At 45.7% G+C, this 24902-nt stretch overlaps 1 protein-coding gene across 4 annotated transcripts in view; it reads left to right on the top strand.

The window, feature by feature from the left end:
* Window positions 1-11724, top strand: part of st3gal3b (ST3 beta-galactoside alpha-2,3-sialyltransferase 3b) — an 86925-nt gene extending 75201 nt beyond the window's left edge. For all 4 annotated transcript variants that reach the window (XM_079530163.1, XM_079530162.1, XM_079530160.1 and 1 more), the window contains 2 exons: window positions 3541-3687; window positions 10300-11724. In XM_079530163.1, coding sequence (XP_079386289.1) covers window positions 3541-3687; window positions 10300-10389 — 237 coding nt within the window. In that variant the 3' untranslated portion in view covers window positions 10390-11724. The remainder of the gene's footprint in view (window positions 1-3540; window positions 3688-10299) is intronic.
* The last annotated feature ends 13178 nt before the right edge of the window (window positions 11725-24902 follow it).

The raw sequence follows: 24902 nt of genomic DNA, 5'->3' as shown, positions 1-24902 counted from the left end.
ACATTTGTAGAATCTGGTCTCAGGTCTAAATGGGTTAAAATGACACCAGATGACGAGCGAAAGATCCATCTTCTGCCGTCTTGGAAACCTGGATTATTCATTTTTGTCACATCAATCGCCATGCAGTGACTGTTGGATCAGTGGAATGGATTAGGATCAAAGCTGATGCGTTGGCCATGTTGTTGCCATACATGGAAACAAAAAGCACTCCCAAGCCCTGTGGCTGAAACAGAACAGTGATACACAGTGCAGTGCCGGGTTTTTCCTCCAAATAGGTTTTTTTTTGCTAGCCCCAAAGGAACATCGACGGTGCCAAAGTCATAGGAATTGAAAAAGATATTATCATTGCATTGTTTAATAGCTTGTTTCAAGTTCAGCCCATTCGACAGCCAAGAGACAGGTTATCAGAATTTTAAACTCAAAATGTTGGCTACATATTTGTGAACACCTACACACAGTGATCAATTAGGGGGAAGTAAAGTTATGGTTTTGCTACCCAACTTTTTGTTTTCATCGCCGCCAGGACGCCGGAATGGCTGAATGTTTTTGCTCATGTCTGTCCGTGACCAGACCTCAAATCTCTTTTTTTTTTATATGTTTTTTTGGCTTTTTCTGCCTTTATTGATAGGTTGAAAGTAGACTGACAGGAAATGGGGAGAGAGATGGAGGGGGAAGACACGCGGCAAAGGCCGTCGGGATCGGGAGTCGAACCCGCGGCACGCCGTCAGGCTGTCTCAGCAGCCTAGGTGCCCCCAGACAGTTGAGCTAACCGTCCGGGCCAAAATGGGGAGAGAGATGGAGGGGGAAGACACGCGGCAAAGGCCGTCGGGATCGGGAGTCGAACCCGCGGCACGCCGTCAGGCTGTCTCAGCAGCCTAGGTGCCCCCAGACAGTTGAGCTAACCGTCCGGGCCAATGTCCGCTAATCTGTCTGTGACCAGACCTCAATGTCCGCTAATCTGTCTGTGACCAGACCTCAATGTCCGCTAATCTGTCTGTGACCAGACCTCAATGTCCGCTAATCTGTCTGTGACCAGACCTCAATGTCCGCTAATCTGTCTGTGACCAGACCTCAATGTCCGCTAATCTGTCTGTGACCAGACCTCAATGTCCGCTAATCTGTCTGTGACCAGACCTCAATGTCCGCTAATCTGTCTGTGACCAGACCTCAATGTCCGCTAATCTGTCTGTGACCAGACCTCAATGTCCGCTAATCTGTCTGTGACCAGACCTCAATGTCCGCTAATCTGTCTGTGACCAGACCTCAATGTCCGCTAATCTGTCTGTGACCGGACCTCAATGTCCGCTAATCTGTCTGTGACCAGACCTCAATGTCCGCTAATCTCTAAGTGAAAACAAAATCCCTGCAGCCACCAGTAGTTCCAGCAGAGAGAAAATAAGTGCATGTCAACCAGTGTTTATTTGGTCGACTAAAAAAGACGAAAAATGTTTGTCGACTACCTTTTTCCACTGACGAAAACTAATGATGACTAAAACTAACAGCAGACAAATTTTCCGGAAGTGCATTTTTTGTCAATGGGACACTACGATAGTGGGCGATAGCCAATGAAATGCAAGCAACGCTCGCCGTTGGTCTCTAAGGTCTGGCTGTTAAAACGTGCTGTAAGACTAAATATACTGACAATTTCATCAACAAAAACAACTAGACTAAAATGTTAGGAAGGGACTATAGTGGACAAAAGATCCAGTGTAAGTCATTTTACGATGTGTGATAGGGGAAATCAATTAACATCTCTGACAAGTAAAAGTGTGTGTGTGTGTGTGTGTGTGTGTGTGTGTGTGTGTGTGTGTGTGTGTGTGTGTGTGTGTGTGTGTGTGTGTGTGTGTGTGTGTGTGTGTGTGTGTGTGTGTGTGTGTGTGTGTGTGTGTGTGTGTGTGTGTGTGTGTGTGTGTGTGTGTGTGTGTGTGTGTCAAGGAGGGGATGTTGTTAGAGAATTGGAGGGGACATGAGTGGATCCCCCTAATTCTGCCCTCTGGGGCCACCACCACAACACCCCTACTTGAACTCTGCTCTGCAACATGTGTTCCACATGTGGGCAGGTGTGTGTGTGAGACTGCACGTGTGTGTGTTAGGGGTGCTGTCTCATATAATACTGGCTGTAGCGGTATATAACCTGACACATTTTTCATCTGACATGCCTTTCCCGCCTTTCCTCCGTTCTTCGTGCATGCAAGTTTGTGCACACATCCCCTGTGTGTGTGTGTGCGTGCGCGTGCGTGCGTGCGTGCGTGCGTGCGTGTGTGCTGGGCGACCCAGTGGGGGGTTAGAGCAGCTTGCTAGTTCAGTTCCAGCCGCCCCCGAGGCTGCTCCAAATCAGCCTAATGATTTAAACGGGGGCCTCCCTGCCTGTTCACCCGGTTCATCCCCTCCTCCGCCTCCTCTTCGCTCGCCTGCTGCACCCGCCCCGTACAACGATTCCCTCTACACCTCCACCACCCTCCACTACACACACGCACACATGCACAGAGCCTCTGTTCGCAAAGACCCCTGGGCAGCCCAGGGTGGTGAGGAAATGGAGGTCTGCCCTGTCCAATTGCTGTGTCATAGTGCGGGGGGGCTCGGGGGGGGGTGGGGGGAGGGGGGTCTGGCGCCCTCTCAGGGCCGATAGTTAATCACCAACAGCTCAGCATCAGTGGGCCTGCCTTGGACCACGACCAACACACAGGTACAAGGAGGGGGGGGGGGGGGGGGGTGCGCAGAGAAAGAATGAAGAATAAGGTGCGCAAGAAACATGAGGTTGTGAGGAGGTAAAATGAAATGAAAACATAGAACAATATAGGGAGGGCCTCTGTTGGAAAGCGTGCCTGGTACCAAATTTGTTAGGAAATAATCTACATGTTTTGTTTTTCACGGCACTACTAGCTCTGGTCCATATATTGAATACAATACAAAGGTGGCTTGTGTTATTAGAAAGCCTACTTTCCATGGTGGACGCACTCTGAGCCCCCCCACCACACGTATAAAATGCACTTTTTGGCCAGAAAGGGATTTTTTTTCACCGGAGAAAAAATCTCGTCTATAAGGTTTTCTCTTGGCAATATCGGTAGAGGGCGCAGTGGAGTAACTAAAAGTTCTTTTTTTCTGGGGGTGAAAAAAATGTGCCAAAATGTGCATTTTATACGTGTGGTGGGGGGCTCAGAGTGTGTCCACTAAGGAAAGTAGGCTTTCTAATAACACAAACCGCCTTTTGAATTGATGCATTTATGCGAACCCCGGAAGTCGACAGTAACATAGCTCTAAATGCAACGGCATTAGAGCTATGGACCAGAGCTACAGCAACTACATGCTTTATGCAACTACTGGACGTTTTTTGTAAATGCTTAAATGTTAAGGTGTTGCTTTTGTATGGTCGGGGATGTGCCGAGGTTTTTCTATGAGAAGTTCCTGGAAAATGTTGTGGTCATTGTGCCTTGGGGTACCTACATTCAGTTTTCATCAAAACCGTCATTTTGTGTGCCATGATTGGTTGAGAACAGGCGTATATTATGTCCCCCCCCCCCCTCTCTCTCTTTGCTGCAGAACATTCCAACCTTGGGGACGGTGGCCATAACGATGGCATTGCATAACTGTGACGAGGTGGCGGTGGCAGGTTTTGGCTACGACATGAACCAGCCCCACGCTCCCCTGCACTACTACGAGACTGTCAAGATGTCCGCCATCAAAGAGGTCGGTGGACACATGGCGTGCATACATCATGAAAACTAAAACGAAAAATGCTTTTTTTTCACTGACAAACTAAATGGAAACTAAATGAAAACTAAATAAACTCCGCTATGATGACTAAAACTAAGCTAATAACTTGACTAAAATGCTAGGAATGTTATGAAGGGTCTAGTGGACTAGTGGAGACATCCAGTAGAAGTCATTTTACACTTGGTTGCATGCTGAAAATAGCAGATCTACAAGCTCACAACGCTTGTAGATAGGCTATTTTCAGCAAATGTAAAATCGGTCATTACGACAACATCAAGGTCCGTCAAAATACATTTTAGTCGACTAAATCAACTGTAGAGTTAGTCGACTAAAATCTTATGACATTTAGACTTTAGTCGACTAAACTAGACTAACACTAAAACATTCCAGGTGACTAAAATGTGACTAAAACTAAATGTAAATTATTCAAGAGACTATGACTAAGACTAAAATCTAAATTTGCTGCCAAAAACAATACTGGACGATACCGAATACAGCGTTCATGATAATAGAAATGGATTAAAAAGTAAGCATGAGGTCAGTCCGCTGCCCTCCCCAGGTTGGCAGAGGATGTGTAAACACCCAGGATTACATTAGATCATTGACTGAAAAAAATGAAGTTGCAAAATTCTGGGATAAAAGTAAAAAAAAGAAAGAAAAATGGATTAAAATATTACTGGTTTTAAAGCAATGATTATTCAAATAATGCTGATTTGAATTTTCAAAATCGGGGTGTGTATGTGTGTATAGTTGTAGAATGTTGGACAATAAGCTTACAGGAAATGCAATATAAGATACACACGAGTGTACAGACGTAACAGGGTTGCACGGCTGATTGAACATAATCAAAAATCCAGATCGTGAGGTTTTACATTTGTCATTGTGAAACTTTTCATTCAGACCCGGTCGGCTGTTGCACCTTGCCCTCGTCTCCTCGCCATTACGCAAAGCTTTAATAGAACCATAACCATTTTACAAGCCTTCTTGTACGAGCCCATCTCTCCAATCCATCAGGCTCACGGAAGCACTATAAAATCGGATATCTTTTCATAATATGTGTGACCCAAAAGAAATATGGCACTGCTAAGCACATTGAGCAACTAGGAAAGTCTGGAGCTACCCTCACCAGACGACGATGTCCAGTGTCTTGATGTAGATGATTCATTTGTCACTGCAATCACTCAGTCAGTGCAATCAGCAGGGCTGGACTGGGACAAAAATTCGGCCCGGGCATTTTCGCGTGAATTTGGCCCAGACCGGCCCACCACAACCAGCGCGCAGATAGGCAACATAATATTATGTGGCCCCCCCCCTGCACTGCACCGCCGGGGGGGGTCAGGGGGGGCGCTACCCCAGAATGGCAGCACGCCCGGACCTTTCCTGGTGGCCTGCCGCCTATTGGCCTGCCTGCCTGTCAAAAAAAAAAATATATATATATATTTTTTTTTTATCATGGCGGCCCCCTACGGTCGCGGCCCACCGGGAAAATGCCCGGTATGCCCGGTGGCCAGTCCAGCCCTGGCAATCAGTGACTATTGGACAGGGACGTGCAGTCGTGCGCACATAGACATCAAAGGGGGCTTCAGCCCCTGCCCCTTTTACCCGTCTGTCAAACAACTGCCCCCTCTCCAGACCACGAAGGCAGCGTTTACTATGGTGGAAGAAATGCTAAATGCCCTTATACTCTCCTTTCCATGCCATACCGGAAGGCAGCATTCAGGAGAATTGTTTTTTTTTTTCTCCGAAGTCTCCTGAACTTGAACGCAGCATTTGGCATTGAACTAATTTGTTTTCGAAATCCATGTCGTTACAACGCATCTCCAGTAGATAAAGAGTGCAGGGTCGCACCCCGAAAATAGCTGATCTACAAGCTCTCAACGTGTCGCAGCGCGACGCGTTGTGAGCTTGTAGATCAGCTATTTTCGCTATTTTTGGGCCAAAAGTGCCCTCTTGTGGGATTTCAGCCCCTGCCCCTCTAACACTCTCTGCATGTGCCTGCTATAGAGTGTCGCAGTCCCGCCCCCCTACCAGGGCCCAGGAAATGATTCCCCGTTCATTTTCCCCATAGACATTTCAAAAAGTATTTATTTAAAGACCTTTTAAGCCTCGTACAAAGCCAACTCGAGTTGTGACAAATCATGACAACAAACACAATTTGTTTTGGGCCGAACAAATAATTAGAAAGAAGAGAAAAAAAACGGCAGGTTACAACACTATTTTTTGTTGTTTTTCTTCTTTGTAATTATTTGTTCAAAATATTGTGTTTGCTGTCATGATTTGTCACGACTCGAGTTGGCTTCGTACTTTTTGAAATGTCTATTAGGAAAAATGCATTGGGAATGATTTCCTGGGCCTGGCCAAGGACTGTCTAAAGAGGACGAGACGCGAAGACCGTACGGGCGACGCCATGTTGCTCGATGGTGCTCCATGGAAGGAAAGAAACCTGCGCAATGGGCTATATGCAGCCAACATTTCCGCGTTCAGCTTCCTTGGTCTCAACTGCGCATGTTTCTTTCCTTCCATGGAGCACCATGGAGCAACATGGCGTCGCCCGTACGGTCTTCGCGTCTCGTCCTCTTTAGACAGTCCTTGGGCCTGGCGTCGTCATGAAAGGGGGGCGGGACTGCGACGCTCTATTGGATCAGAGCAACACATTGGATAAAAGCACATTCACTGGCCACACATGGCTGAAACTAAACGGTGATAAATGACATGTTTTTCAGGTTGAGTTTAATCATTTTTGGTCATGAAGTGATGAGTGTTTTGACGGCCGGGGGCCTGAATCTTGCCTTGGCCAGGCACTCCCAAGGCACGCAATGAATCGTTTTAATTTCAACGCAACAATGTATTTTTCCACCAAATATTCATTAATCGTTAATGAGTGTGCTTGTTGTTTGTTTGAAATTCTTTATTTAGGAATACCCCATTGAGATATAGTATCTCGTTTTCGAGAGGGTCCTAACTGTACAATCAATACAAAACACAAAAAAAGAGGGAAAAAAAACACAAAACAAACAAACACAAAAACAGGGTATTATAATATGCAAGCACAATAGCCAAGAGATGGATCATTTGTTCCATACTTGTAATATTCAGCAAAATAATTGAGGTGATCATTTTTTGTCAAAATTGTGCAGCCCTTCGTACACACACACATTAAATGCCTACAGTACATAAGCAATATAATTATGCATATACACTTAAACTTTAGGGTTACTTAAACACTTAGTTGAAATGTAATGTATACTTCCAAAACTTGTCAAAGTACATTTAATACCGTCTTGAGTGTCGTCTCCCACCTATAATACCCAATAAACCTGTGACCCCTATGCCTGCAAATATGACCTCTACATAAAACCTATACCTACCTAACACTCTCCCCTTTCCACACAGTTCCCTCTTATTATAATACACACGATGCCCGCTCTGGGATAGCTTATTAAGCTTTGCCAAGCTGACGACAAGAAATAAATCCTATACAAATCGTGCTGTAGTTCAACCTTGGCATGATAGAACTTTGTTGTGCATATAATTCAAAGTGTTGACACAATGTCACAGGAATGAATCTGCCTTGTAATCCCCCTGACACTGATCCCCTCTCCTCTTGTCTGTTTGCTGTTTGCTGTCTTTTAACCCATTTTGGGCGGGAACCCCTTCTGGTGTTTAAAGCATTATGTTATACTTTTAACTATTGAAAAATGGCACTCGGTGCCGCGCTATGAGCTTGTACGTAGGTCTGCTATTTTTGAAAAATCGCGAAAATGTGACACAAATTTTTGAATATATTCTTTCAGAGCGAACGTTTTTAAATCAAATCTTTGCTTCCAGGGAGTCCCTGGAACAACATATTTTCAGACGGGGGTCGGCAGCCAATTACATATATTTTTGGGGGTCCTTGACATGAAAATGTTTGAGAACCACTGACATAAAAACATAGTTTTTTTTTTAGAAAACTTTCATGATTATAGAAGACATTTGTAGAATCGTCCTCAGGTCTAAATGGATTAAATTGTGATGAAAATAAGTGAACCGTAGCGATATTCTAATGGCGCTTACTCCAGGAACTGTGATATGCAGCATAATATTGGGAGCTGTTGGCTCAGTCTCAGCCCCCTAATTGAATCCGCACCATTCTTTCGACGGCAGCCTGTAGGGAAACGTCAACATGCGTTATCACGTTCTTCCAGCGATGACTTTACGAGCGCCCCGACGACAGATTCCATTTCCCCCCTCAGCAGTCCAGCATCCCCCCCCCCCGTGTTTACAGCTGAGCTGCGGCAGAATCAGAGATGTCACTCCCGTCGGGCTGACATTGTAAACCATGAGCTCAGTGCTCATAACCTTCCATTCTAAACTCTTCGTGAACCCACTGGCATTTGTCATTATCAGTGTCGTCATTAGCGACATTGTCTTCAGCTGTGAACAAGCTAATGTTGTTTAGCCATGTTGTTTGGAGCATTTTTGACCACAGTCAGCCACCAAGCGCTTGGCGTTTGGCCGGTTTTTCCGTTGAAGTGGTTTTGTGCATGTGTCTCGCTGTGCTGTAGTGATTGACAACAACCATGTAGCAGGGGAATTCAGGCAAGAAAGATTTTATGTTACTGTATGTTAACCCATTCTGTACGGGTACCTCTTTTGGTGTTTTAAGCATTATGTTACACTTTTGCTATTGAAAACTAGCAGATCTACAAGCTCATAGCGCGGCACCGAGTGCCGCGCTACGAGCTTGTAGATCTGCTATTTTTTGAAAATCTTTGAATATTCTTTCAGAGCGAACGTTTTTAACTCAAATCTTTGCTTCTGGGGGGTCCCTGGAACAACATATTTTCAGATGGGGGTCGCGGCCAATTACAGATAATTCTGGAGGTCCTTGACGTGAAAAAGGTTGAGCACCACTGACATAGAAATATAGGTTTTTCAGAAAACTGTTAGAATTCAGAAGCCTTTTTTTTAATCGACCTCAGTCCAAAATGGGTTAACTAAATATACTATAAAACATGTAGGGTGATTGCAGATTACGCGATAATAATCCGGCTCATTTTGGGCCCGATTTGCCCATCCCAACAATCACAGTGGCATCCCGAATTTGAAACGGGCCTGAATCCTTACGTGGGATTTTTACCTTGCAACAACAACAAACCTGCAATAGCCACATCGGCAACATAGCCACCAATACAAAGAGAACATCTGCTATCTTCTGACTGAGTCGGGTGAACAGTAGAATTGGAAGCTAAATTTGTAGAATTATGGCTTTGTTTTTTTGTGAATGCTCATTATACAACAGATCGTTTTGAGGAAGCAATCTGATTGGTCATTACACTGCAGTGATGCTTGCGGAACTCGACTCGTTCCTGACCGCATCACTGTCGTGGCAATAATCACGTTAAACCACACCCTCTCGTGTAATATCTTTTAATTCATTCACAAGGGAATTAATGCATGCCCATTTTCAGAGTACCTGTGTCTTGTGAGTCTTGTGAGTTACGCGTAGGACAAGATATACTCTCTCACACACACACACACACACACACACACACACACACACACACACACACACACACACACACACACACACACACAGCTCTGTCTGCTCCCAGTTTTAGCTCCCTATGTGACGTCTCAGTGTCTTTCTCACAACGCTGTGATGGTTATACGGTCAGTCGTGTGATCCGTCACAGTGGGCCAAACCAGACGGGGGGGGGGGGGGGGGGGGGGGACTCGGGACCTCTGGAGCAGCTGTGGGGCCTGGAGAGCTCTCTACACTCCCCCGCCCCCCCCCCCCCCCGTGTAATTACTTTTCTCCACTCGTGTCTGTCTTGTCTCTCTCCCTCTTTGTGCTTTTCATTTATCCTCCTCTCCCTCTCTCTCCAACTTCTGTGACTCCATCCCCCCCAAAGGACCGCACAGGAACCCACAGGTTCTGGTTACATCCATCCAGGCCCACTGGACTGAGCCCGGTAGCACAGCAGATGTATGAAACCCAGAAGCACAGTGTACAGTACACGCTTGTACAGTATATCGGCACGCAGGGGAGTCGTCTTGTCATAATGCAGAAACGTGTGGGCTGGTGTATTGTAATCGCTCCTCTCGGATGTGAACGAGACTTTGGTGGGAATGGAATTGGGATGACCCCGAAAAGAGGATTAACTTTAGGGTCCGTGAAAGTTCACGGTCACAAACGAGGTCAAAACGTGAAAGTGAAAAAGGCAGATTTTCATGAAACGAGTTTGTGGTGCAATCCGTAGGGCTGCCCTTAAGAGACGATGGAAAGGCTTGGTTTGAAAACATCAAAGTCGAGATTACAATAAAATTCCAAGGGCTAAACTACATAATTGGTTCATTTTTATTAACCCATTTTGGGTGGGAACCCCTGTTGGTGTTTTAAGCATTTAAAAGCCTTTTTTTAATCGACCTCAGTCCAAAATGGGTTAATGGCGGGCTCGCAGTTGAGAAACAAATAATGATGATAAACCATAATGTCGTGTTTTATTGTCACTCTATGGGCTCTGTTGTATCAAAGGTTTGTCATATCTCTCTGACGTTGTCCTTGATTTTTCTCCTCTCACCCTCCTGTCTTTCCGCCAGTCATGGACACACAACATATCCAAGGAGAAGGAGTTTCTCCGCAAGCTGGTGAAAGCCAATGTCATCAGTGACCTGACCAACGGCATATGAGTTTACACCCACCCAGGTGGGTTCCTTCTGCCTTTGCTGCCCCCCTCCTCCTCCTCCTCCTCCTCCTCCCCCTGCTACAAAAGACACTGGGACAACTGTTGGGGGGGGGGGGGGGGGGGGACTGGAAGAAGGACCCCCCTAGAAACGGCGGCGGTGCCCCCCCCCCCCCCCCCCCCCCCACTCACTGCCTGAGTGTTTTTATATCAAAAGGAGATTATCGAAAAAGGAATGACTATAATAAAAGAACAGAAAAGCCAGGGGGGGGGGGGGATCTAGCGGGAGGCTTTCTGTGTGGAGAGACGCACACACGTGCCTTCGGAACCAAAAGGCTCCTGCTGGCTTTGCAGTATGGGAGGGACACTCGTAGGAGGGGAACCGGGTCTGAACCATTGACATTCGCAGGAAGGATCCGATTTCTTTTCCCCCTCACCGCCACCCCCCCACACACACACCCCATCTAAGCCCCCCCCCCCCATCCCTTCTACTCCCTCAGATCCCTCTCCCGGGGATCAGCAGAACCCTCGGTTACAGGGCAGAGGAGGACGACGCGGCCGGCGGGGGGGACGGAGGGGGACGGACCACCTGAAAGACCGATTCGTCATTATGAAAAGACAAAGACGGAAGAGCGTATAGGGACGCAGTGCCAAAACGTACCTCGTGGAGAGAGGGGAGAGAGAGAGACATTCACCCCCCCCCCCCTCCCCCTCCCCCCCCCTACACTCCCCTCTCTCCATCTAACTGCCTGAATGTATTCTCACTTTCCACCACCGTGTAAATATCGAACGATTTTAAGCGTGCTTTTTAACAAGCTGCAGCAACCCAACCCACTCCCCCCCCCCCCCCCCCCCCTCTCTCTCCCTGAATAGAAATGATTTGGTTCGTAAGTTTCTGTCAGGCCTTGAAGGCCGGCCCGGGGGGGGGGGGGGAGGGGGGTGGAGATTGTTTTATTTTTTTGCCTGTCTGTGTTTGTTTGTTTGAATTCCCGGAAGCAAAAACTCGCAGCAGACCGCTGGACCCAATCGGCGTCAAAAAAGTTTTTGTGCTCACTGCCATGGAGACCTGCAAGGAAGGACAATTAATGCACGCCAAATCTTTGAAAGTTGGCCTCGCGGTGGCACTATACTTGGCCCCGCTTCACATTTTTGCTTATGACTTTGGAAACTTATAGGTCAAAACAATCAGAATTTATTCATGACAAAAAAAACGTGTTCAGAAAACACGTTTTTTTTTGCTACTACATATCTGTCATGTGATAAAACGTATCTTTAAAAATGTTCATATTCTATCCCGCGTTTGCTCGAGGGGGCCTATTTTACAATAAAATGCCAAACTCGAGGTCTGATCAACCCCAAATTTGAATGAATCAACATATTGAGGGACCTCTACCAAAATGCAGAGATGAGAGCAATTTCACATGGTCCCATAGGGGACGCCACAGGTGACACAAATAATAACAACGATTGGTTTAGTTGTTGTTGTTTTTTTACCCATCTTCACCAAATTATGAACGTAATGTTTGCCTGTAACGAGCTTAAAACATTGTGGTAGGGGCCCATTTCTTAACGGTCCTATACATCGTGACATGAACAGGTCAATCAACGCCAAATTGGAATCAGCTGGTTAACTGGCCTCTGTGGTGTGTGTGTGCACCTTCAAAAGCGCGCTTACTTCTGCCCATATAAGGGGAGTGGGCCACCAATGCTAAACATTTTGGAACCATAATGTCATAGAAACAGCTATTTAACTCTGCAAGCTTCCTCGTTGTCCTGATATGGCTGCAATTATTACCCAGCCCGGCCTGGGGTAGGCCCATCTGGCCTGGCGGAGAAATGTGCTCTGTGATGTGAATCACCCCATTCTAGTTATAACCCATTCTGGGCGGGTAAACCCTTTTGGTGTTTTAAGCATTACGCTATACTTTAGCTATTGGGAAAAATAGCAGATCTACAAGCTTGTAGGTCTGCTATTTGCTTTTGAAAATCGCGAAAATGTGGCGCAAATCTTTGAATATATATATATATATATCCTTTCAGAGCGAACGTTTTTAACTCAAATCTTTGCTTCTTGGGGGGGGGGGGGTCCCTGGAACACAACATATTTTCAGATGGGGGTCGTATTTTCCTATGGGGGTCGTATTTTCCTCATTGGTCTCTTCATTACTCTTCTCTTCCACCTCCTGCTTGTGTTTCACTATATATATCCTGTCCTGCTCTCGACACACATCGTTCTCTTGCACCGTCTGTCACGTTCAAGTGGCAGCACCTGTTTTCGTTGCCTGTGGTTCTGCGTCAACGCGCAGCCCAATGTCCTGCTGCAAGAAAGTCCCAAGTTGGAATGGGACGACGACCTTTTCATATCAAAAACATCAAATCTCCTGACTCGGGAGAGTTCAAGATTAACCAAGTTTGTTGATATTATTTCCTCCAAAAATGATAAGCCTTTTATTTTACCGATCTGTTTTTTTTTTTTTTTTAAGGTGTATTTTAATTATTTATATTGTTACAAGTTTCTATGGTCCCAAATGTGTTATTATGGTCACAGGCAGGCCTGCTTATGTTGTGTTCTCGTTTTAGATAAGTCGCACAAAATGTGTGTTTTCTTCCAAATTTGCCACAATGCGCTTCCTTTTTAAGACTATAGCGGTAGAGATTTTGGCAGCAGTGTTACAGATTACACCTGTCCCTAGCCGCAATTTGCAACTCTAGATTTTTTTTATAATGGGATGAATTGAGAGTTGCAATACCCTCCATTGACTCCCCACTCATAATTTTGCGTTTGCGATCTGCTTGTCTTAAACGACGTTAAACTCACCAACATTGCAGCTGTAGTCCAAGCTTGAATTATTCTCTTTCAATCTGCAAAGCTTGTTTTTCATAAAAACCCCCCGTAGACATGTTATGAGCTACTTTCTGTCAAGAAGAAGAAATGTTGGAGTTTGGAAGCGCTCGTTTTTATTAAGGGGTCGCGCTGCTGCCTCCTGCATTATGTGCAAATGCGAAACAGATGCATGCAGGGACGTTCAGTGACTTACGACGAGCGCTTCCAAACTCCAGCACTTAGAAAAAGAATCACTTGCACAGAATTTCTTGACAGAAAGTAGCTCATAACATGTCTACGGGGGATTTTTATGAAAAACAAGCTTTGCAGATTGAAAGAGAATAATTCAAGCTTGGACTACAGCTGCAATGTTGGTGAGTTTAACGTCGTTTAAGACAAGCAGATCGCAAACGCAAAATGATGAGTGGGGAGTCAATGGAGGGTATTGCAACTCTAGATTCATCCCATTATAAAAAAATCTAGAGTTGCAAATTGCGGCTAACCTGTCCCCATCCTCCACATAATGGTTCAGTATTAGATTCCTTTTTTTAGGTAAGTATTAAAGGTCGCAGTAGGCAACATTCTTGAAGTAACAAGAAATTAAAATGTAATTACACGCAGCCAGCTATTCCTGTTGTGAGAGACAGCATCTTAATTATTCATTTTCTCTGTATGGGTACATCCAGACAGTATAGTGTCAAGAGGCTGAAATGACGCTCGTGCGCGGCTTCAACTCGCAGCTGCTAGCGCCATTTCCATCCACCAGCTGTTTAACACTGAGCCCGACCAGAACCAGAACCGACCAGTAAGCATAGAATTAATTTAGCATCATGTTATACTCTAGCTATTGAAAAATAGCGGATCTACAAGCTCATAGCGCGGTGCCGCGCTACGAGCTTGTAGGTCTGCTATTTTTGTAAAATCTTGAAAATGGGGCGCAAATCTTTGAATATATATTCTTTCAGACCGAACGTTTTTAACTCAAATCTTTGCTTCCTGTGGGGTCCCTGGAACTACATATTTTGAGATGGGGGGGGGGTCTGTGGCCCAATAGAGATAATTCTGGGGATCCTTGACATGAAAAAGGTTGAGCACCACTGACATAGAAACATATAGGTTTTTCAGAAAACTCATGATTTTAGAAGACATTTTGTAGAATCGGTCTCGGTCGAAATGGGTAAATAGATCCTGGCGGCCATTGTTAAAAACCCGGAAGAGCCTGCTCTAGGTGCTTTCTTGACGCTATACTGTCTGGGTACAGGCTATTTGGGCCCCTCTAAAGTTTGGCCCCTCACCATATCTCTCGACCAATCAGGGGAGCGAGCTCTACGAACAAGAGGTACCAGTACCTGTCTCAGGGGGGGGAATTGGTAAGAGTGCAATCCAACCTGAGGAACTTCGCTGCAAGTCACCACTTTCTCTGACCTCTCTCTCTCTCTGAAAGAAATGCTCAAAGAAAATCTACAGTAGCCTGGGCTAATTTCTCAACAGTTGCCTACTGCACCTTCAATACGGAAATGTTATTCCACTACCCTGTATTTTCCATTTGTATTATATTTTTGCAGCTATTAAGTACTCTTCTTAGCTTGCCAATAGGTAAAGGTCAATTTGATGAAATAACTGGTAGTGTGCAGGCACGTGACACAATTTTAAATTATCTGAGCATTATGTTCCTGTTGATCGCTATAGTCTCTGTTTTCGATGTGATGTAAAAAAAATATTTTTTCTTGCACTTTAAAAGAAAACAAAACGTTTGTTTAAAAGAGAGACATGAAGGAGGCGCTCTTGATTTGTTCCACGTCGGAGGGCCTCCGACAACACGAGTTCTTTGAATACGTCTGGTTGCAAGCAGTATTTCAGCATTGCTTCTGTGTAGCAATGCTTCAGTATTACGCCCGCGAGTTCTACTTGCGTGCAGGTGTTGCACACTGGAGAGAAAAAAGCAGATCTACAAGCTCACAATGTGCCACAATGTGGCGTGTTGTGAGCTTTTTAGATCTACTATTTTAAGTGCAAGAGACAACTGGCGCAACCCAAGTATAATTCAAGGCATTACGCAGTACAACCTTCTGGCTTCTCCCTCTGTTTAATTTAACCCAACCAAACTTTAAAAAAAATCACGTTAGGTCTACTTTTTACCTTTTTATTTTATTTTTTTTGAACACCGATAATCAGATGTGTACAGTTATGGTGCATTCTTGTTCTTTGTAAACGTCTGCTTTTACTAAAGCAGGGTTTTTTTGTTTTTTTTTGTTTCAGGGTTTCAGGGTTTTGTTTGTTTCAATGACAAATGTGTTGTGTGAGTTTGTGGGTGTTTTTCTATTTTCTTTTTTTTCTTCCTTATTATTTTTTGGGTGGGGGACTATATAGGTGAATGATCTGTTTTTTACTGCTTTGTTGGAAGTGCATACTCACTGTACTCTGCTACACACGGCTACACTTGTCCTGTTCCTTGCAAGCGATGCGTTTTTGTTACAAGTGACAGACAGTCTCTGTCTCACTCGATGGCGCAAATATTTGAAAATATATTCCCTTAGAGCGAATGTTTTTAACTCAAATCTTTGCTTCTGGAAGGTCCCTGGAACACCATATTTTCAGATGGGGGGGGGGGGGGTCGGTCGGTGGCCAAATCCTGATATTTTTGGGGGTCCTTGACATGAAAAAGGTTGAGCACCACTGACATGGAAACATAAGGTTTTTCAGAAGACTGTGTAGGATTTAGAAGACATTTGTAATTGAATTGTCCGCAGGTCAAAATGGGCCAGTATAGGAATCCACCTGGGTTTTGAGGGAAGAGATCACTTTTTGAGGAACCTTTGTTTGGAGCCTTTCTGACCTCCGACATCTTTATCGGCAAGACGCGATCAGCGCTACCCCATCATATCGTAGAGGGTCCGAACCCAGTGAGGTCTGAACCAGGACTCATCCAGGTCAGAGCCATAGTGAGTCCTGGTTCAGAGCCATAGAGTATGAGTTAACACAAACTCTGTTCACTTCATGGGGCCAGTCCAATAGCCAGCCTCTTCTACATAAGACTTCTATTTGGGAAGGCTTCAAAATAGGGACAACCGGGAAGTTTACGGAATGCATTGGAGTCTATATGAAAGCCTACTTTCCTTAGTGGAAGCACTCTGAGCCCCCCACCACACGTCAAAACGGTACTTTTTGGCCAGAAAGGGAGTTTTTTTCCACCGGAGGAAAAATATTCTCTGAGGCAATTCTCTGGGCAATATCGGTAGAAGGCGCAGTGGAGTAACAAAGTATTTTTTTTCCCGGTGGAAACAAAACCCCTTTTTGGCCAAAAAGTACCGTTTATACGTGTGGTGGGGGGGGGGGGGGGGGGGCTCAGAGTGCGTCCACTAAGGAAAGTAGGCTTTGTTTTGGTGAGTAGCAAAAACGTTATTTTTATTTACGCTAAAGAGAGGCTGGTCTGCATTCATGCGAGCCCCGGAAGTCAAGAGTAACATAGCTCTAAATGCAACGCATTAGAGCTATGTGGACCAGAGCTAGCTCTGATCCAGGTAGGTGTTGAGTCCTGGTATACGATCGGTCACTTCTTCATTTGAGCTATAAGCAGGATTTGGGGCCCAGTCCGTTTCAGGTCCAGAAAAAACACAAAGAGTGGCTTCTGTAATTCCAGCTGGTAGTGAGTCGACTCCTTATATTAATAAGCAAACAAGACCGAGACCAAGTTTGTGATGAGCCCTCTTTTATCTTTTTCTGAGTTTTATTTTTTTTCCCTCTTCCTTGGAACTGAATTTTCTGAATGCTGGACTGTATAAAGACTTGAGACTCACTGGGATCCACCACCCTGCTTTCCTATCATCAGACCCTCCCCCACCTGCTTATCATAAAGCAGAATGTATTATATTGGTATTAGGGTAGTAATGGATATTTAAAGATTTTATTTTTTATTTTTATTTAAACATTGCACCTCACCTCAAATCAAAACACGATCGAATCGATCGATCAATCAATCAATCACCACACTGTCAGACCTCTAGGCACATCATGTTCACCGGGGAGGCCATAAAACAACACGATCCAAGTGTCATTTCTTTTTATATATATACAGGTATAAATGACTGTCCTTTCTGCAACTTGTTAATAAATACGTTTGTAAGTGGATATTCTGCACAGTAGCATTTTCTGCTTCCCTCCTGCCGATCAAAGCTGTTGTGCCGTCATCTATATTTTTAACTAAACGGCAACCGTTTTTCCTGATATTATTCTGATTATGTTTGTTTATACTTAGGCATATGTCTAGTATAGTAAATTATTCTAGTATTTACTGTTTGAGTCTACATTGCTGTCGTGTGTATGCAGTCTATGCTTGGTCCCCTCCACTCCAGTGTTGTTTTTGGCAGCAAATTTCTATTTTAGTTTTAGTCTATTTTAGTCTCTTGAATAGTTTTCATTTAGTTTTAGTCACATTTTAGTCATCTGGAATGTTTTAGTGATAGTCTAGTTTTAGTTGACTAAATATCATAAGATTTTAGTCGACTAAATCTACAGTCGATTTAGTCGACTAAAATGTATTTTGCCGTCGTAATGACTGATTTTACACTTGCTGAAAATAGCCGATCTACAAGCTCACAACGCGTCGCAGCGTGACGCGTTGTAAGCTTGTAGATCGGCTATTGTCAGCATGCAACCAAGTGTAAAATGAATGAATACTGAATGATATCTTATCTTATCTTGTCCCTTCCTATCATTTTAGTCTAGTTTTTATCTGTTAGAATTGTCAATATATTTAGTCTTAGTTTTAGTCATCGTAGCTTAGTTTTCATTTAGTTTCCATTTCCATTTAAAACAACACTGCTCTACCCACCAGAACTCTTCCACCGAAATTAGAAGATATTCATGCCCACAAAACGCATTGCAACGCGATTTATGCAGTAGCTTGTTTGTTTTATTTTCACTTACAAGAATATTTAAAAGTGATACACAAAGTCAATAGAAATGTGAAGGAGGAGAATAACAACCCTCCAGGGCCTTGAGAAGTGGCATTCTCCAGGAATATTTTGTACATTCATAGGATAAAAACTACATCAATGTTGAATATGCAGATCTATTACAAATAAAACATTAGATATATCGTACAGTCAGAGAAAAAAATATATGGACAATGTAAGAAGAAAAGAAAACGGCAGAACACACATTTTTTTCCAGTGTTTATGAGGTGACAGTACTTCATTAGACCCCTTGATGTGGTTATGTGAAATGATGTCTCCCCTTTGCATTTAGGGTTTCTTCTTAGACAGTGGTCTAGTGACATCACAATATCATCCCCTCCCCTAACCCCTCCCCCTTTATCATACAACCGCAGCTGTGGGTGCGGCTTCAATTCAGGTGAATCACCACCCATCACCACCAGACATACTTAATGAACTGGTGGGCTGTGTCCAGAAAACATTTTAACATACTGTACACAAAAATATATATATATATATATGGTATTAGATAATAATACCTGATCATGTTTTAGGGTGGGAAAAAATCACGGCACTCCATCTTTAAGTGAAGTGATTTTATAGAACCTTCTGGTGAGAATTCCATATTGTAGACCCTCTAAGACAGTCTATAAACCTATATTAAACTGAGTTTGAGACGTACAGTACAGGCCTTTGGAGGTCTGAGGTGATTTGAACTATACGTGTTGAGTAATTATGGACCTGAGAATTATACTCAAATATAAATTATGGAAAAAGGATGAAAGGGTTTTCCCCCCAATGAGCCATGTAGTTAGGTAAAGTTAGCTTAAGTTTTGGCAAAAAGAAATACTTACCACTAGCTTTCTTCACAGATGTGTTCATGAAGGTGTCACAGAAAAAAATGTTGAAAGTTGGGGTACCACCCGCCAGGAACATAGGAATTTTAAAACGTAGAATCTTGTAGCCTGCCACAAACGGAAAAGCCGTTTTAACAGCGATGTATTCATTAATGCATGTTTTAATACGATCGTATCGAAATCTACCGTCAGTTAGCTTTGTTATGCTTCTGACACAATGGGCGCGGCCATTTTGAAAATGCGCGCGCATCCACTAACATTGCAGGCTCTGTTTTCAGACGGCTTTATCTCACAGAAGCGACATTGCAGAGGACGCTTTGTCCCAGACAAGCGTTTTCAACGGCCTGTAGCAGGCGCTGTGATACTCGCGGTCCACTTTTTCCACCACCGACCGAGAGAACGAGCACCAGCTTCGTCAACACACACGGAATGGTTTCTATAGTAAAATGCGATACGGATATTTGGCTCTTCAAAGTAAGTGTCACGCGTGATTAAACCATGGCAATACGCAATCGAGGGATTAATTAATGGCGGCAGGCTAAGAGTTTTAACAACCAATATAAGGCAAAAAATTCCATATTTCATCATACTTTAAGTAGCATGTGACATGTCAAACTAGGGGGATTTCAAGATTCTGAATCCATTGCAATTAGTTTTGCACAAAAACACAGCACATTTGCGCACATTTGGGCAAGTGGCTATGGCCGAATTTAGCCCAATTACAAGGAGTATTTCCGTGCAAAACTCATGCTGGAATGGATTCAACATCATGAAAACCCCCTAGTTTGACATGTCACATGCTACTTAAAGTATAATGAAATTTGGAATTATTTGCCTTATATTGGTTGTTAATGGTACCCCAACTTTCAGCAGCTGTCACAACGTTTCCCAAGGGAGTTGGGTTGGAACACATTTTTCTGTGATAGTAGACACCTTTATGAACACATATGTGAAGAAAGCTAGTGGTAAGCATTTTTTTTGCAGATTTGCCACAACTTAAGGTAACTTTACCTAACTAATGAACAAAATAGACCTTGTAGATCTGCTATTATCAGCGAATGTTCTCCGATCATGACATGCTCAGAATACGGACAAGATTCTGAATCCATTGCAATTAGTTTTGCACAAAAACACAGCACATTTGCGCACATTTGGGCAAGTGGCTATGGCCGAATTTAGCCCAATTACAAGGAGTATTTCCGTGCAAAACTCATGCTGGAATGGATTCAGCATCATGAAAACCCCCTAGTTTGACATGTCACATGCTACTTAAAGTATAATGAAATTTGGAATTATTTGCCTTATATTGGTTGTTAATGGTACCCCAACTTTCAGCAGCTGTCACAACGTTTCCCAAGGGAGTTGGGTTGGAACACATTTTTCTGTGATAGTAGACACCTTTATGAACACATATGTGAAGAAAGCTAGTGGTAAGCATTTTTTTTGCAGATTTGCCACAACTTAAGGTAACTTTACCTAACTAATGAACAAAATAGACCTTGTAGATCTGCTATTATCAGCGAATGTTCTCCGATCATGACATGCTCAGAATACGGACGCTATAGGCTTCCTGTGATTAATAGAGAAACCTGGTGCTGTCAGAGATTTGACCTCCTGTAGGTCCTGACTTCATCTGGTCCCAGTGCTAACCAGTGGCCTCCTGTAGGTCCTGACTTCATCTGGTCCCAGTGCTAACCAGTGACCTCCTGTAGGTCCTGACTTGACTTCATCTGGTCCCAGTGCTAACCAGTGGCCTCCTGTAGGTCCTGACTTGACTTCATCTGGTCCCAGTGCTAACCAGTGACCTCCTGTAGGTCCTGACTTCATCTGGTCCCAGTGCTAACCAGTGACCTCCTGTAGGTCCTGACTTGACTTCATCTGGTCCCAGTGCTAACCAGTGGCCTCCTGTAGGTCCTGACTTGACTTCATCTGGTCCCAGTGCTAACCAGTGACCTCCTGTAGGTCCTGACTTGACTTCATCTGGTCCCAGTGCTAACCAGTGACCTCCTGTAGGTCCTGACTTGACTTCATCTGGTCCCAGTGCTAACCAGTGACCTCCTGTAGGTCCTGACTTGACTTCATCTGGTCCCAGTGCTAACCAGTGGCCTCCTGTAGGTCCTGACTTGACTTCATCTGGTCCCAGTGCTAACCAGTGGCCTCCTGTAGGTCCTGACTTGACTTCATCTGGTCCCAGTGCTAACCAGTGACCTCCTGTAGGTCCTGACGTGACTTCATCTGGTCCCAGTGCTAACCAGTGGCCTCCTGTAGGTCCTGACTTCATCTGGTCCCAGTGCTAACCAGTGACCTCCTGTAGGTCCTGACTTCATCTGGTCCCAGTGCTAACCAGTGACCTCCTGTAGGTCCTGACTTCATCTGGTCCCAGTGCTAACCAGTGACCTCCTGTAGGTCCTGACTTCATCTGGTCCCAGTGCTAACCAGTGGCCTCCTGTAGGTCCTGACTTGACTTAATCTGGTCCCAGTGCTAACCAGTGACCTCCTGTAGGTCCTGACTTCATCTGGTCCCAGTGCTAACCAGTGGCCTCCTGTAGGTCCTGACTTGACTTCATCTGGTCCCAGTGCTAACCAGTGGCCTCCTGTAGGTCCTGACTTCATCTGGTCCCAGTGCTAACCAGTGGCCTCCTGTAGGTCCTGACTTGACTTCATCTGGTCCCAGTGCTAACCAGTGACCTCCTGTAGGTCCTGACTTGACTTCATCTGGTCCCAGTGCTAACCAGTGGCCTCCTGTAGGTCCTGACTTGACTTCATCTGGTCCCAGTGCTAACCAGTGACCTCCTGTAGGTCCTGACTTGACTTCATCTGGTCCCAGTGCTAACCAGTGACCTCCTGTAGGTCCTGACTTCATCTGGTCCCAGTGCTAACCAGTGACCTCCTGTAGGTCCTGACTTGACTTAATCTGGTCCCAGTGCTAACCAGTGGCCTCCTGTAGGTCCTGACTTCATCTGGTCCCAGTGCTAACCAGTGGCCTCCTGTAGGTCCTGACTTGACTTCATCTGGTCCCAGTGCTAACCAGTGGCCTCCTGTAGGTCCTGACTTCATCTGGTCCCAGTGCTAACCAGTGGCCTCCTGTAGGTCCTGACTTCATCTGGTCCCAGTGCTAACCAGTGACCTCCTGTAGGTCCTGACTTGACTTCATCTGGTCCCAGTGCTAACCAGTGGCCTCCTGTAGGTCCTGACTTGACTTCATCTGGTCCCAGTGCTAACCAGTGACCTCCTGTAGGTCCTGACTTCATCTGGTCCCAGTGCTAACCAGTGACCTCCTGTAGGTCCTGACTTGACTTCATCTGGTCCCAGTGCTAACCAGTGACCTCCTGTAGGTCCTGACTTGACTTCATCTGGTCCCAGTGCTAACCAGTGACCTCCTGTAGGTCCTGACTTGACTTCATCTGGTCCCAGTGCTAACCAGTGACCTCCTGTAGGTCCTGACTTGACTTCATCTGGTCCCAGTGCTAACCAGTGACCTCCTGTAGGTCCTGACTTGACTTCATCTGGTCCCAGTGCTAACCAGTGACCTCCTGTAGGTCCTGACTTGACTTCATCTGGTCCCAGTGCTAACCAGTGACCTCCTGTAGGTCCTGACTTGACTTCATCTGGTCCCAGTGCTAACCAGTGACCTCCTGTAGGTCCTGACTTCATCTGGTCCCAGTGCTAACCAGTGACCTCCTGTAGGTCCTGACTTCATCTGGTCCCAGTGCTAACCAGTGACCTCCTGTAGGTCCTGACTTCATCTGGTCCCAGTGCTAACCAGTGACCTCCTGTAGGTCCTGACTTCATCTGGTCCCAGTGCTAACCAGTGACCTCCTGTAGGTCCTGACTTGACTTCATCTGGTCCCAGTGCTAACCAGTGACCTCCTGTAGGTCCTGACTTGACTTCATCTGGTCCCAGTGCTAACCAGTGACCTCCTGTAGGTCCTGACTTCATCTGGTCCCAGTGCTAACCAGTGACCTCCTGTAGGTCCTGACTTGACTTCATCTGGTCCCAGTGCTAACCAGTGACCTCCTGTAGGTCCTGACTTGACTTCATCTGGTCCCAGTGCTAACCAGTGACCTCCTGTAGGTCCTGACTTGACTTCATCTGGTCCCAGTGCTAACCAGTGGCCTCCTGTAGGTCCTGACTTCATCTGGTCCCAGTGCTAACCAGTGGCCTCCTGTAGGTCCTGACTTCATCTGGTCCCAGTGCTAACCAGTGACCTCCTGTAGGTCCTGACTTGACTTCATCTGGTCCCAGTGCTAACCAGTGACCTCCTGTAGGTCCTGACTTGACTTCATCTGGTCCCAGTGCTAACCAGTGGCCTCCTGTAGGTCCTGACTTAATCTGGTCCCAGTGCTAACCAGTGACCTCCTGTAGGTCCTGACTTGACTTCATCTGGTCCCAGTGCTAACCAGTGACCTCCTGTAGGTCCTGACTTCATCTGGTCCCAGTGCTAACCAGTGGCCTCCTGTAGGTCCTGACTTGACTTCATCTGGTCCCAGTGCTAACCAGTGGCCTCCTGTAGGTCCTGACTTGACTTCATCTGGTCCCAGTGCTAACCAGTGACCTCCTGTAGGTCCTGACTTGACTTCATCTGGTCCCAGTGCTAACCAGTGACCTCCTGTAGGTCCTGACTTGACTTCATCTGGTCCCAGTGCTAACCAGTGACCTCCTGTAGGTCCTGACTTGACTTCATCTGGTCCCAGTGCTAACCAGTGGCCTCCTGTAGGTCCTGACTTGACTTCATCTGGTCCCAGTGCTAACCAGTGACCTCCTGTAGGTCTTGACTTCATCTGGTCCCAGTGCTAACCAGTGACCTCCTGTAGGTCCTGACTTCATCTGGTCCCAGTGCTAACCAGTGACCTCCTGTAGGTCCTGACTTGACTTCATCTGGTCCCAGTGCTAACCAGTGGCCTCCTGTAGGTCCTGACTTGACTTCATCTGGTCCCAGTGCTAACCAGTGACCTCCTGTAGGTCCTGACTTCATCTGGTCCCAGTGCTAACCAGTGACCTCCTGTAGGTCCTGACTTGACTTCATCTGGTCCCAGTGCTAACCAGTGACCTCCTGTAGGTCCTGACTTCATCTGGTCCCAGTGCTAACCAGTGACCTCCTGTAGGTCCTGACTTGACTTCATCTGGTCCCAGTGCTAACCAGTGACCTCCTGTAGGTCCTGACTTCATCTGGTCCCAGTGCTAACCAGTGACCTCCTGTAGGTCCTGACTTGACTTCATCTGGTCCCAGTGCTAACCAGTGACCTCCTGTAGGTCCTGACTTCATCTGGTCCCAGTGCTAACCAGTGACCTCCTGTAGGTCCTGACTTCATCTGGTCCCAGTGCTAACCAGTGACCTCCTGTAGGTCCTGACTTCATCTGGTCCCAGTGCTAACCAGTGGCCTCCTGTAGGTCCTGACTTCATCTGGTCCCAGTGCTAACCAGTGACCTCCTGTAGGTCCTGACTTGACTTCATCTGGTCCCAGTGCTAACCAGTGACCTCCTGTAGGTCCTGACTTGACTTCATCTGGTCCCAGTGCTAACCAGTGACCTCCTGTAGGTCCTGACTTCATCTGGTCCCAGTGCTAACCAGTGACCTCCTGTAGGTCCTGACTTGACTTCATCTGGTCCCAGTGCTAACCAGTGACCTCCTGTAGGTCCTGACTTCATCTGGTCCCAGTGCTAACCAGTGACCTCCTGTAGGTCCTGACTTGACTTCATCTGGTCCCAGTGCTAACCAGTGACCTCCTGTAGGTCCTGACTTCATCTGGTCCCAGTGCTAACCAGTGACCTCCTGTAGGTCCTGACTTCATCTGGTCCCAGTGCTAACCAGTGACCTCCTGTAGGTCCTGACTTCATCTGGTCCCAGTGCTAACCAGTGGCCTCCTGTAGGTCCTGACTTCATCTGGTCCCAGTGCTAACCAG

This window comes from Electrona antarctica, assembly GCF_951216825.1.
Source record: "Electrona antarctica genome assembly, chromosome: 19".
NCBI classification, from domain to species: domain Eukaryota; kingdom Metazoa; phylum Chordata; class Actinopteri; order Myctophiformes; family Myctophidae; genus Electrona; species Electrona antarctica.
Note: the sequence above shows the minus strand (reverse complement) of the source record. Positions and strands in the feature narration are given on the sequence as shown.